Genomic DNA, 15,088 nt, shown 5'->3' on the forward strand with positions numbered 1-15,088 from the left:
TAGCTAGTATATAGTAGTTATATATCGCTTTACAGGTGCTACAGCGCTAAAAATACGGTGTATACACCGCTGCTAAAGCGCCTCTGCCCACTGAAATCAATGGGGCAACGCCGCCAAAGCGCCGCTGCAGCGGCGTTTTGCGAATGGTTTTAACCCTTTTTCGACCAATAGCAGGGATTAAAAGCGCCCCTCTAGTGGCCGAACAGGTCCGCTAAAACTAAAGTAAAGCGCCGCTAAAAATAGACACGCTTTACCGCCGACGCCCACCCACCCCAGTGTGAAAGTAGACTTTTATGCGGGCTGCGTAGAACAGTTGGGGAGGTTGAAATTTTACCTTTTTTTTTTTTTCGCTGCAACACCTTATTTACTAATGAATTTACTAATTAAGTCCCTGAAAGGTGCTAATTACTATCACTTAAAAATTTACATTTATCGTAAAACCATTTGCACAAAAATTCTGACATTTAACACATAACTCATCACATCAACCAGTCAAGTCTATAAGCTGCAGAGTAGCTAGACCAAAGATCAGCATCTTTATATTAAAGGGATAATAAGTAACAAAGAAAACTTCTAAATATTCTAATTGTATACCCATTTTTGTTTATTTCAGACTTTTAGGAAACACGGATGAGCCCTTGCAAAAAGACCAATGCTTCCATACTGCAGAGAGGAGGACACAAGGTATGCCTGTGCTGGAGAGAGGAGATGCAAGATATAATTCAAAGCCATTGTTCCTGATCTGCTACTTGACGGTAGTCCATAGTCACCGTCTATATGCTGCACTCATAAGACATGTTCTCTTAGAAGAAATGCTTATCTGTTCACTGAGTCCAACAGGTGCCACAGGTCAACAAGAGGAGAGCATCTTGGGCACAGAACCAAAGTCATTGAGAAACAATTTATTCCCTGCTGTGCAGGGGAACACTTTTAATGTAACACCGTAAATTAAAGCGAAAGACTTAGAAAAGGGATCAAACTTCTGAAGGACAAAGCCGGAAACATACTCAAATCCCCAACCAGGTTATTTACAATAAAACATTCTATAATAACAGTCTGGTTTACTTAATACAGGGATGCTATTCGTCTCAACTCAGGAATAGTGACAACAGAAATGTAATGACTAAAGCTTGGGGAGAGGTTTTTATATGTATGATGATTGGTACATGCTGCACAACCATCTACATTCTCCAGTGTATTAAGCATACGGATCAACAAATACTGTATGTGGACCCATCAGCAGCTGCACTCATGTCACCTTTTTGAGAAATTAGCATTATTTTTCATTTTACTAGTATTAAAAGCAGCCTAATGAAATGGGTTATGCTATTCTGGGTGGGCACTGATATGCATAATCAGGCACTACTTTGTTAAAATATCTGAAAGTCCTAGTAAGGAGATCTGCTTGATTCCTGCTTCATTGCACTGTAGGCCCAAAATGTGAGGCCCATCTGCTGCCAGATTCTCCATAGATGTATATGGGCTATTGAGCTATTGGGTGATTGAGTGACATCAGCTTAAAGCTGAACAAGCTGTGCTACAGTTAGAAATGGAAACAGAGGAATATGCAATAAGGATGACCAGACATATTAACAGATCTATGGATGTCAAAAGGGTCTGTTCCCCACCAATTTGTGTAATCAATTTGATGTTTGTAATGCCTGTATGATGGGAATTTAGACTTACAAACTAGGTCTGGGTCAGTTATTTGCTGTAAGCTAAAGATAATATCAGGACTACAATCACAGAGCCCATACCTTAAAAATAAGCTAGCAATGGCAGCTCTGATATATCTGTCATAACATGTTTCCTTTGAGATAATTTCTTGGGAAACAATAATAATAATTCTTTCCCTGAGGGTTTAACATTATATTATGTACATGCTTAACAACTATGCATTAACCAAGACAATATTTTGCCATGCAGTAAATACTGTTACAAACTAATAGGATCACTGTGCTCATAATGCCTTATAGTACCATATAGAAAAATACATTTTGTGGCAGGACTTTCTAACCTTGATAGTCACTATGAAATGGCAAGTACAGTGCCTTATATCTAAAACCTCAGAACCTACTGTACACTACACTGTACTGGAGACACATTGTATACATGTAAATGGGTGTATAAAAGGTGACTACCTTGAGTGCTTCTGAAAGAAACCACTTCCTTGAGCTTTGGTGGGAAGGTATACAGATCCATCTGATATACAGCAAAATAATTTTGAAGGTTGCAGACTGTCAATCATTTTAGGCTGTACGAAGTTTTACAGTAGCTATGCCAGAAACAACATTCATACTGTACATAAAATATTCCACTAATATGTCACTGGATTTGGAAACAAAGAACACATTCTTTTCTGTCATTTTTGTATTTACCACCTTGACTATTTGAGAATACCCAGTGTACATAGTTTCCTAAATTACTTCTATCTTCAGGTAGCTGTTACATTGTACAGTTCAAATGTTTTTAGGCTAATAAAATGCCTTCAGATTATTCGCTTGGTGATTTAAAAAACATAAGCAATTCCGTTAACTGCGGCTAATTTTTCTCAGAAGTTCCTTATTTTAGTGTTATAGATGAAATGCTGCTATAAATCTTACATTAGGCTTAAGGTACCCTGAGACCACTGGTGGGGCTACACTGTTCTTGAGCCTGAAAGATGGGGTCCGGTCGTCAATCCTCACTGCATGCACGGTAAGGAGCTGCCTTTCACATTTCCAGTAGCAGTATGTTCCCAGTTTATTAAAGACAAGGTGTATCACATGGGGCCCACGTTGACTTAACTCACTTCTGAACAATGTTGGAACAGAAAGAATGCTGGCAGAGACATTAGATTACTACTAGCACTAAGAATTGTAGCACACTTCTTTAGTAACTAGAAGGACCTGGGGTATCAACAAACAGATAGCAAATTAAAAGAAAAGGACTGCGCTCAGATGGGTAGATATCTCAGATTTTGGGAAATCAGGGGTCAGTACATCATTGTTGAGACAACCACGTTAAAGAATTAGCAAAGAATTTACATCCCAAAATGTTAAATTCCAAAATGTTACTTTGGGGCACATGCAGTCATAGATTAACTCAATCTCCTAGAGGAAAAAGGCAAAAGCTCAGTCAGACAGACTTTCCATAATGTTGGATGTCCTCTGCTCATGACAACGAGAACTTTTAACTCTCAAGCATGCTCACTGCTTCTTGCTTGCTAACCCATACACTGCTCAATTATCAAAAGTGGTACTTGGATCAGCCTGGTTGCTTGTAGATAAGGAGTATTTACTAAAAGCCAAAGTCTAAAAGTCTGTTGTCCAGGAGGAAGCACAGTAGCACAGTGCTCACCGCCTATATACAGGTCATGCAAACACTGAAGAATGTACATAAAAGCATGTTGGGCAATGACTGATCGTTTCATGGTATTTCTTTTCTGTTCACTGTTTTTTTTTGTTCTGCGGACACAAGACATGTATGCTTTCTGCATACAATAATTATAATTGCAGATAGCTGAGTAATGCTATGTGTTATGCCGCGTACACACGGGCGGACTTTTCGACTGGACTGGTCCAACAAACTTTCCAGCGGACTTTCGACGGACTTTTGACAGACTTCCAACGGACTTTCTAACGAACGGACTTGCCTATACACGATCACACCAAAGTCCGACGGATTCGTACGTGATGACGTACACTGGACTAAAATAAGGAAGTTGATAGCCAGTAGCCAATAGCTGCCCTAGCGTCGGTTTTTGTCCGTCGAACTAGCATACGGACGAGTGGATTTCTGGGTCCGGCGGAGTTACGACGTAAAGATTTGAAGCCTGTTCCAAATCTAAAGTCCATCAGATTTGCGACTGGAAAGGTCCGCTGAAGGTCCGGTGAAGCCCACACATGATCGGATTGTTCACCGGATTTGGTCCATCGGCGTCCGTCAGACCAGTCCGGTCGAAAAGTCCGACCGTGTGTACGTCCCATTAGTTTAAATGCCCTAGATTATCACAGCTTTATCTAATCAATACATGACATCTGTTGGGCAGACAAGGGCCCATTTTTCATCTAAAGTGACTAAAGCTGTCTACAGACATCAGATGGTGTTAGAACAATATAATGCAATCTAATGGCTGAATATTTTGGCATCCTAATGATCTGGGTGTGTATGTGTTATGTGAACATGCATGTTTGTCTTCTACACACAGGTTTGGCATCAGCCTTTAGGAAATATTAGCTATTGGCTGTAAACCTAAGTTGGCCATCTAATCAGACCTAGCAGCAGTAGGTGTCAGCAGAGGTGGAAAGGTACCCATAGACTTCACTATCGCATTCTCTGTTTAGCATAGTCAGCGAAATACAAACCTAAGAAGAGAGACCCTGATGGATTTCTAGTCCATTGACTTAACCACTTGGCTACAACTGCCTTCCATGGCATCATAGTGAAAACTGGCAACATCTTATGTATACAGGTACTATACGTCATACCATATATTGGCACTTGGACTATAAAAAGCTGTCCAGCTGCCTAAAGTTCTTTCTCCCAGCCAACGACATATAAACCATATATATCCATGCTTAGGTGTAGTGTAGAGCTTAATGACGCCAGTTCCAACTAGGCCACTAGCCTTTTACACCAACCAAGTTGTCATAAAAGCTTTTAAGCACCTGTAAGCACCTGTAAGCACTTAGATTATTATATGACCTGCCAACAATATAGGCGACAATGTTATTCTAATGTTTATAAGTATCTTTAAATTTAAGCATCACTTATGATAATTTTAGAGTGTAGGAGGACATTAAAATAATTGTTTATAAACATTGGTAAACAATATATTCCACAACTGTTTTAAAGCACACACATTAAAGTTAAGCGGAAGTCCAAACTTTAGTTTTTTATTATTTTATTTAACTTTTGGATAGGTTGGGTAGGAGCTCTGCCAGGTTGTTATGTCCAGATATGTCCCTGTTGGAAAAATTTCCTTACAACCTAGGAGTTTGCAGAAGGAAGATATGGTTGTCCGTACTTTTACTTCAGCTCAAAAGAAGTGCCAGGGACACTGCATTTCTGGCAAAATCCACAGGTATTTTCTGTACTTTCTGTACTTGCTAAAAATGATCTTAGCCTGAAAAATAAAACTTAATGCTGCTATTACATCTAAAGACTTGTAAGCTGCAATATATAAATCTTTGGGGAATGATACTTTAGTTACACTTCAGGGTTGGAGTGAAGGAAGGGTTAAAGTGATTCTAAAGGTTGTATTTTTTTTTTAAATAACAAACATGTTATACTTATCTGCTCTTTGCAATTGTTTTGCACAGAGCAACTCTGATCCTCTTTATGGGTCCCCCCGCCAGCGGTCCTGGCGCTTCTCCCTTGCTGAGTGCCCCCAATATGCTATGCTTTTGCTTTGAGGGCACTTGAGCAGGCTCGCCCCTGAGCTGCGCTCCTTTGAATGGACATTGTCCATTCACACACCAAGCATGGCTTGGCCCTGCCCCCTGCTCTATCCTCATTCGGCTCACTGGCTGTGATTGATTGTAGCGAGATAGCTCCCACTGCTGTGTGAGCCAATGAGGCGCGAGAGACCCCGGAGAGCCGTTGCTCTCTTGCACATCGCTGGATCGAGATGCGGCTCAGGTAAGTATAGGGGGGAGCTGCACCCAGAAGGTTTTTTACCTTAATGCATAATGCATTAAGGTAAAAACCCTTCTGCTTTTAGAACCACTATAAGTGTTAAGGTCAGCTCTAAATTTAGAGGTCCGGAACCTCTATGAAAATACATATTAAACAGATTTTGGCTCCGAAAGCAGGGAATCACCAGTGCCAGAAACAAGCTTGCTGATCTTATCCTGTGAATCCAGCCCACAAGGGTGTAATTAAATGGTTTTTGTTTTGTTTTTTTTAAATCTAGATATTACCAGTGGACACTATGGAACTGACAAAAACATCTACTTTTAAAGTTGCAAAATCAAAATATTTTAAAGATTTGTTTATTTGAAAAAAAAAAAGCCAAATTTATTTCCTCTTTCTCTGCTTGTGCTTGTTCACATTGCTTTTCCATAATGTGCCATTCACTGCAAAATCCACACTGTAAGGGCTCGTTTACACATCTGCGGGGACCTGTGGTTTTCTGCACTACAAAAATACAGGTCTCTGCAAATGCGCACAAAAAACAATTGTTTTTTATGTACCCTGATCACACTTAAATGCAGCCTTCAAGTGTGCTGCAGTGTGCTGCAGAAATCTGCAATTTGTCTGCATTATTCCATCGAGCACTACAGCTAACCTCCATTTCTCCCAGTGTTTCTACACACTGCAGCTGAGTGTGTTACACTGTGACATTTAAATATAGTTAAAAAAGTAAACAGTGTTCCACACTTTTTTTTTTTTTAAGAGTAAAAGTGTGTTCTACACTTTAAATGTGCAAGGCACTTCCAGCCAGAACCAGCACTACCTGTGGAGTAAAACATGACGTTTTACCATGCAGGAAGTGTGAACCAGCCCTTAAAGCAGTGGTTCTCAACTCCGGTCCTCAGGACCCACTAACAGGCCAGAATTTAAGTATTACCTCGGGGAGATGCAGACTAGAATACTGCAATCACTGAGCAGCAAATGATATCACTTGTGATGTATTTCAGTTATCTTGCAAACCTGGCCTGTTAGTGGGTCCCGAGGACAGGAGTTGAGAACCACTGCCTTAAAAAGTCTTCATCCTATTTCGAAATAGGGAAATATGAGAAGAAAGGACAGCTTTTTACATTTTCACCACTTTTCTACCAATTTAGCTGCATTTTTTACCGGTGACCTCTATTTTTACCTTTGACTTTGGAGACCATAGGAATGATGAGGGAAACATTACCATTTTTAAACAGGCTCTAAAAAAGAACACTACAAAAAAGTACAAAATTATCTGTATAATTAGGAAGAATCAAACAGCATTCATTTTCATGAATGCCGTGCATGTGTATTTTAAGAGCTAATGAGTAAAATCACTGAGGCTAAGTTCACCATCTCATGACTTTTTTCAGAGTGATTAAATGGGACCCAAAACAACCAATTTGATAATGCCCCCATTCTCACTTGAGGATGGCGTAGGTAGGAAATGTGGAGGCTTTTTGTGTATTTCTGTTCATGAAGTACAATACGAGAGCTTCTTTGGAGGAGGATCATGTGTTTTTGGCCCATCAAGTTTTTTTATGGTAATGCTATTTTTGAATTCCCTAAAAAAATTGATTTTTCTACGCACTCTGATTGAAGTCAATGGGGCCAAACATGCACCATTCTGATTCAAAAGTAGCTCATGTACCTTTTTAAGCTTCAGGCATTGAGCTACAGGCACCCAAATGCTCGAATGTGAATGGGGACAACTGAAAAGCATGGGATTTGGCTTGTTGAATGTTTTGGAGGTTCGAGCTACAAACTCAGGTGTGAATGGGGGCTCACTGTTTCATAAGTTTGAAGCCGTCAGAACATTTCTGATTCATTAAGATCGGTTATTGCACTTTGCACTTAGCTCTTTGCCCTGTTAAAAAAAAAGTCCAATTACTTTATTTTAGATTGTAACATCATCTAAAATAATTTTCTCTATTTTTGGGTTAGTGGGTTCGATTCCCAAATGAGGTTTTAACAGCTGTGTCTGGATAGTGAAAATTGTTTCTCACTTCCTATTCCAAAGAAAACTTCAGTTGGACAAGAAATTAGGAAAACTATTTCCAACAGGGCACTACAGCAATAAAAACTGATTTAGCAAAGAAGAGAAGGGCCAGAAACTGTCAGCTTTTAACTGCTGCTTGTGTAACTGTTGAAGATTACCCATTTCTTCCTATCTCAGTTATAGTTTTGGTACTGGTAAAGTATATAACGAAAGTATCTTCAACAGGGCCACACACGTTAATGAAAAGCAAAACATTTAAGTGTATGTCCGGCCATAATAAAAAAAAAATCACATGTAGTACATCTCTGCATGCATGTGCATGTCCTCGTGTGTCTCTTTAAAATGCTGCAAGTATAGGAAAATACTGGAAGATTGATGATGCAGGAAAATCCAAACTTCCTGTAGCAAACAGACATGGGGCCTCGGCTGTACCAACATTTCAAGTGGTGTTGTCAGCAATCCCCTGAAGAACCTCAAAACGCCCCCCTTAGGTCTGGTTCACACCTATGCATTTTTAGTGCTTTTTGCGTTTTGCAGTTTTGCACTACAATCCATTTAACATGGTTTTCTATGAAACAAGAGTTCTGTAGTGCAAATCTGCAAAATGCAAAAAGCACTAGAAAAATGCATAAAATGTGAATCGGGCCTTAATGGTTCAAGGATAGGGAGAAGTCAATCATGGCTGACAAGACTACTTGTGATTTTAGGGCAATCAAGGAATTGTTGTCAAGGAAGTTGGAAACTATCTTGATTGCTGGTAGGATCAACAGTTATTTTTCTGTACTTGCAGTGTTTTTAAAGAGCCAAACATGGGGAAATATGCATATACTGCTGAGATATTGTAAATATGCTGTTTTGTTTTAGTCTTGCATAGCCGTGTGATTTTTGGCTGAAGTGATATTTTGGGGTCTATCTATAAAACATTAATTTCTGAAACATTCCTGCAAGTGGAACTAAATGTCACCATATGTTTGGAAATTGATTGTCTCCTGTATCATCAGCTCCATCTAGTGGCCAAAATGAGGTATCGTTTTCTGAAATATACCATATTTTGGCCACTGTATGAAGTTGATGATACAGGAGATAATCTAGTCCAAAGCATATGGTGAAACTTAGTTCAGCTTGCATAATTGTTTCAGACATTTGTGCAACAAATGTTTTATAAACAGACCCTTTTTAAAGAAGCAGAAATTATTTTAACTATTTCTAAAGAAATTATTTTGTTGGTTTGTTTTCCTTACACTTTGCGGGAGGAAGAAAACTGTAAATATTTCCAGAATAGTAGCACTTCCACCCTTTTCTAATGAAAGTGAAAAGCACTCTTTTAGAGATGCACTAAACGTATTAGTGTGTTTCACAGAGGGAAAGGGGTGTCCAATATAAGCATGAACAGTATATACAGTAGAGGATGTAATACATGGAATGAAGCGTCCTCTGCAAGATTGTAATATGTTCTAATTATGGGAAACACGTTAAAAACAAGACCTCTCTGTTGTAAATTGCTGCGTTTCAATTGTGAGATATTAAACCATTCAACATAATGTTTCAATTGTTGGGTTTTCCAAGAAATATGCTACATATGTCATCCCTGGATTATGAAACTTTTCAACAAACATAAATAAGCCAATGTTCTCACAATGGTTACCACAGTTTTCTACTTCGGGCGAATATATTGTATTTGTGAAAGAAAATCTGTGAAGAATATGATACTTTGTGTACATAGTAGGATGTATTATTGTAGCCTATGAGCGTGTACTTCCTGTGAATAAGAAAATGACTGAAATGCTTTGTTCTGCATATTAAACTGTACAGTTTGCTTTTGTAACATACCTTTGATCAATAGCCATTTATAGATTTTTTTTTCTTTTTATCCTGTGTGTGTCCATTTTGTACCGGTCGGCATATTTTATCACAGTTCAGTACTAAAATGAAGTGTAAAGTAGAGCTATAGGCAACATTTTTTTTTTCCATTTTGGATAGAGTAAGGGAGGGCTATAACCCGTATCAGTTTATTTTTTGCCACTTGTTTCCCATGGCAGCGATTTCCATTCACTTCCTGTCCTATAGCCAAACAGGAAGTCAGAGAAAATCCTTGTAAATTAAGAGAATTTCCTAGGTCACCAGAACTAGTTTCCTCATTGGGGATTTCCCTGCTAGGAACAACTCAAAATCTGGGCTTTTCTTTCACTTTCGATGATAATGGTAAACAGAACAAACAGAGAAGGTGAGTTTCCCTAACGGGGGGAAAGACAGCAAAAAAAACAAAACAAAACTGGCAGGTGTTCTAAGCCATCTCCACTCCGTGCATGTGAGATTGCGGGCACCATGTTCGCCGGCTGCCTGCGATCGCTGTATACAGAGGCAGAACGTGGATCTGCCATTCTAAACAAGGCAGATCCCCGATCTGACAGAGGACATCTCAGAGATCTTCTGTTCCCAGTGATCGAGAACAGCTATCTCTGTCATGTCCCAGGCAGCCCACCCCCCCTACAGTTAGAACATGCTGAGGGAACACATTTAACCCCTTGATCGCCCCCTAGTGTTAACCCCTTCCCTGCCAGTGTCATTTTACATTGATCAGTGCATTATTATAGCACTGATCAATGTAATAATGTCAGTGGTCCCCAAAAAGTGTAATTTGGGGTCAGATTTGTCCACGGCAATGTCGCAGTCCCACTAGAAATCGCAGATCGCCGCCATTACCAGTAAAAACAATAAAAAATAAATAAAAAGTCCCTAAATCTATCCCATAGTTTGTAGATGTGATAACTTTTGTGCAAACCAATCAATATACGCTTTTGCTATTATTTTTTTTTTTTTACCAAAAATATGTAGAATACATATTGGCCTAAACTGATGAATAAATTAGTTTTTTTTTTAATATCTATTTTTTTGGATATGTATTATAGCAGAAAGTAAAAAAAAAATGTTTTTTTTTTCAAAAATTTTTGTTTATAGTGCAAAAAATAAAAACCCCAGAGGTGATAAAATACCGTGAAAAGAAAGCTCTATTTGTGGGGAAAAAAAGGAGATAAATTTTGTTTGGGTACAGCGTCGCATGACCGCACAACTGTCAGTTAAAGCGACACAGTGCCGTATCGCAAAAAATGGCCTGGTCATTAAGGGAGCAAATCCTTCTGGGGCTGAAGTGCTTAGGTATGTACATTTTTATAGCTTGGACCAATGTTAAAGCTGAACTCCAGCTTTTGATATACTTTACATAGTTCGTTTTGGTCAAGCTAGCAGAGAGGCGGGCTGATGATATCACAACCTCTGACTCAGCCAATCAGAGGAAGCTTTGTATTCATTACTAGAATACATCGCTTTCTCTGAATGGCTGAGCCCCGATTAGATAGACTCTCTTGTGTTGCAGGTATGAGACAGGAAAGTCTTGGCACTGTGCGGTATGCTGTATGTAGCCTCAGCTATATACAGATTATAAAGCTCATCCAGCGACCTCACATGTTAGTGAGGTACATAAGTTCATTAGGGTCAGCTTGGCCCCAATGAACTATGTAAAGTGTATCAAAAGCTATAGTTCAGCTTTAAGTATGTTACATAGTTTTATGGTTAGTCAGGTTGAAAAAAGACACAAGTCCATCTAATTCAACCTATAAAAAGAAAAAAATATATATACAAACCCATATACATAATCCTATACCCACAGTTGATCCACAGGAAGGCAAAAAAAAACATCCCAGCAAAGCCATACTTGGCTGATCCCCCTGGAAGCTGGAAATCACTGTATTAAACACCGCTACCACAGTAATCTCCACTAGCTTCTGAGTTCCATGCCACGTGGCTGCCTTGCGAACACAGGAGGGAACAGGGAACACTTTGCATTTTCTCAATGAATGCAAAGTATTCACTGATTGGGTGAGGTGGAAAGATGGGGAGGTGACATCATGATCTCAGTATCGTCCATTATCAACCAGGACAAGGTCATTCAGTGTACAGTGCCCTATCCTGCAGTAAAATATGGGGCTAACATTGGTGGCATCGGTGTAAGGAAAAAATGCCCCTGTGTTGGTGGTGTCGCTGGAAGGAAAAAATGCCCCTGCGTCGGTGGTGTCAATAAAAGGAAAATAAGCCCTTGTGTTGATATATTACATGAAAAGAGAAGACAGAAAGAAGTGCAATCTGCCCTCACTCTCCAGAAGGTACCTGTACTCAGAAGGAGTTGTGTTAGCAGTGGGCTGCTTTTTCTCGATCCCATCAGGCTGCTGTTGGAAGGAGGAGAGAACAGAATTCTTCCTCCAGTAACTATAGTGACCCTTGTCCATACTCCATTCTCCAGGTGACTGAATGACAGGAGTGACATCACCGGCCCAGCTCTTCCAATCAGGGAACTGTGAAAATGCAAAGTGTTCTCTGAATGGCACCTGTGCTAAGCGAGCAACCTCCTGTGTTATGTAAGCAGCAGAACATCTGCTTGGCACAGAATCCAGAAGCTACAGGAGATCAATGCAGTAGTGGAGCCTGCTACAGTAATTACCAACTTCCACAGGGATCGGCCAAGTAAGACACATACATAGTTGCATTGATCCAAGCTGGATCAATTGTAACTTTGGAATTCAGCTTTAATAAGTGGAATTGCATAATATTTACATGCAACAAGGACTTTTAGGTATACATTACTGTATATTTAAGCACAAATTGTTGTGTAATTGATTTGTCATCAGTATTTGATATAAAGTTGGTGTACATGTTGCATTCTGATTGTGCAGCCTCTGTACAATCTTCTTTAGGATTACCAAAACTAGGTCATGTGGGGAACCTACAGAAACAGTGCATTGATTTATATTTAGTCAGGTAAACCTTGGCGCTACCTAGTTGTTGGTAGGTCTAGGTGAGATTTTCAATCAGTTAAAAGTGAAGTATGGGGATAAAAAAACAAACACACATACTCACCTAAATGTTTACTGCATTGTTCTGATGCTGCATCTTTTGCCTGTAGGCTCTACACCGTGAACTGAGTGCTCAAAGACCACTAACCACTCAGTTTTTGGTCTTCAGTGAACAGAGAGCCGGTGACAGTCAGTCATCACTCTCTGCTCTGCCCCTCTATCACTCACTGGAGCACCGGACTGGGGAGGGGGCGGGAGCATCCAGCTCAGGCTCTCAGCAACACACTGAGAGGCTGAGCCAGCTGCCAATCAGGCATCTGGGTGGATCCCGACATTATTGGTGGGATCCCTGCAAAGCCTGGACCGGCTCTGTGACGTGAGCTTTAGCCTGATGTCAGCTGAATATGGGTTACAGGAGTGCAGAACTAAGTGCTCTCCCGTGATCCATAGGAGAAGTATGGTCAAAAGACCTTTGGCCCTACTTTTCCTTTAAGTGTATCGTCGGTTTATAACAGGAATGTTATGGTTGTCCAGCAACACAGATCTTATCCTGTATTGACTGGAATACTGGAATAGAAGGTAGACTATATTTTTGAGGCTTGTACACAGAATTGACCTAATAAATATATATATATATATATATATATATATATATATATATATATATATATATATATATATATATATATATATAATCTCACAAAAGTGAGTACACTCCTCACATTTTTGTAAATATTTTAATATTATCTTTTCATGTGACAACACTGAAAAAATGACACTTTGCTACAATGTAAAGTAGTGTACAGCTTGTATAACAGTGTAAATTTGCTGTCCCCTCAAAATAACCCAACACACAGCCATTAATGTCTAAGCCGCTGGCAACAAAAGTGAGTACACCCCTAAGTGAAAATGTCCAAATTGGGCCCAAAGTGTCAATATTTTGTGTGGCTACCATTATTTTCCAGCACTGCCTTAACCCTCTTGGGCATGGAGTTCACCAGAGCTTCACAGGTTGCCACTGGATTCCTCTTCCACTCCTCCATGACAACATCATGGAGCTGGTGGATGTTAGAGACCTCAATAGGGTTTAGGTCTGGAGACATGCTTGGCCAGTCCATCACCTTTACCCTCAGCTTCTTTAGCAAGGCAGTGATTGGCTTGGAGGTGTGTTTGGGGTCGTTATCATGTTGGAATACTGCCCTGCGGCCCAGTCTCCGAAGGGAGGGAATCATTCTCTGCTTCAGTATGTCACAGTACATGTTGTCATTCATGGTTCCCTCAATGAACTGTAGCTGCCCAGTGGCGGCAGCACTCATGCAGCCCCAGACCATGACACTCGCACCATCCTACTGTAGGCACTCGTCACTTGGTTGCCGCCACACATGCTTGACACCATCTGAACCAAATAAGTTTATCTTGGTCACATCAGACCACAGGACATGGTTCTAGTAATCCATGTCCTTAGTCCGCTTGTTTTCAGCAAACTGTTTGCGGGCTTTCTTGTGCATCATCTTTAGAAGTGGCTTCCTTCTGGGACGACAGCCATGCAGACCAATTTGATGCAGTGTGCGGCATATGGTATGAGTACTGACAGGCTGACCCCCCACCCCTTCAACCTCTGCAGCAATGCTGGCAGCACTCAAACATCTATTTCCCAAAGACAACCTCTGGATATGACTTTGAGCACGTGCACTCAACTTCTTTGGTCGACCATGGCGAGGCCTATTCTGAGTGGAACCTGTCCCGTTAAACTGCTGTATGGTCTTGTCCACCGTGCTACAGCTCAGTTTTAGAGTCTTGGCAATCTTCTTATGGCCTAGGCCATCTTTATGTAGAGCAGCAAAACATTTTTTCTTCAGATCCTCAGAGAGTTCTTTGCCATGAGGTGCCATGTTGAACTTCCAGTGACCAGTATAAGAGAGTGAGAGCGATAACACCAAATATAACACACCTGCTCCCTATTCACACCTAAGACTAAAGAGTCACATGACACCGGGGAGAGAAAATGGCTAACTGGGCCCAATCTGGACATTTTCACTTAGGGGTGTACTCACATTTGTTGCCAGCGGTTTAGACATTAACCTCCCTGGCGGTATGATTATTTCAGATTTTAGGTGCTGAAAGCGGTACAATTATTTTGCACAGAAATTTAGCATCTTATATTAAAGGCCTGTAATTCTTAGGAATAATTCACTTAAATCTGTCCAAACAAGAGTCTAGTAGACATCCCGGGTATGATAAAGATTGAAAAACGAAATTAAAAATGATAATATAATAAATAACTATAAATAATTATACCAAATAATAATATAATAATAATAAAAATTATTCAATAATGTAATCAAATCAAAAACACTGAAATTTGCTCAGTTGCAGAATTGTCGCTTTCGTTACTTTTAGTGTTTGGTGACGAATTTCCCCACAAATCACTATCAATTCTGCAGGTGATTCTAATTTATTATCGCTGTTTTCTAGCTGGTCTAAAGCCACTTTTGCTGTAAAGGGACAGTTTTGGTTGCTATGGACAATCTCCAGTTTCCAGGCAGAAAGAACAGTTTTTATAATACAAAACTGCATGCAGGACACTGGGCAGACCACTAGG

General features: G+C 40.0%; 1 protein-coding gene across 2 annotated transcripts in view; it reads left to right on the forward strand.

The window, feature by feature from the left end:
- JAKMIP2 (janus kinase and microtubule interacting protein 2) overlaps positions 1 to 10,181 on the forward strand; it is a 203,455-nt gene extending 193,274 nt beyond the window's left edge. The window contains exon 22 of one of the 2 annotated variants that reach the window (XM_073620612.1): positions 614 to 10,181. In XM_073620612.1, coding sequence (XP_073476713.1) covers positions 614 to 634 — 21 coding nt within the window. In that variant the 3' untranslated portion in view covers positions 635 to 10,181. The remainder of the gene's footprint in view (positions 1 to 613) is intronic. The other variant, XM_073620611.1, reaches the window with a different exon arrangement.
- The last annotated feature ends 4,907 nt before the right edge of the window (positions 10,182 to 15,088 follow it).

The sequence above is a fragment of the Aquarana catesbeiana genome, linkage group LG03, assembly GCF_042186555.1.
Source record: "Aquarana catesbeiana isolate 2022-GZ linkage group LG03, ASM4218655v1, whole genome shotgun sequence".
NCBI classification, from domain to species: Eukaryota; Metazoa; Chordata; class Amphibia; order Anura; family Ranidae; genus Aquarana; species Aquarana catesbeiana.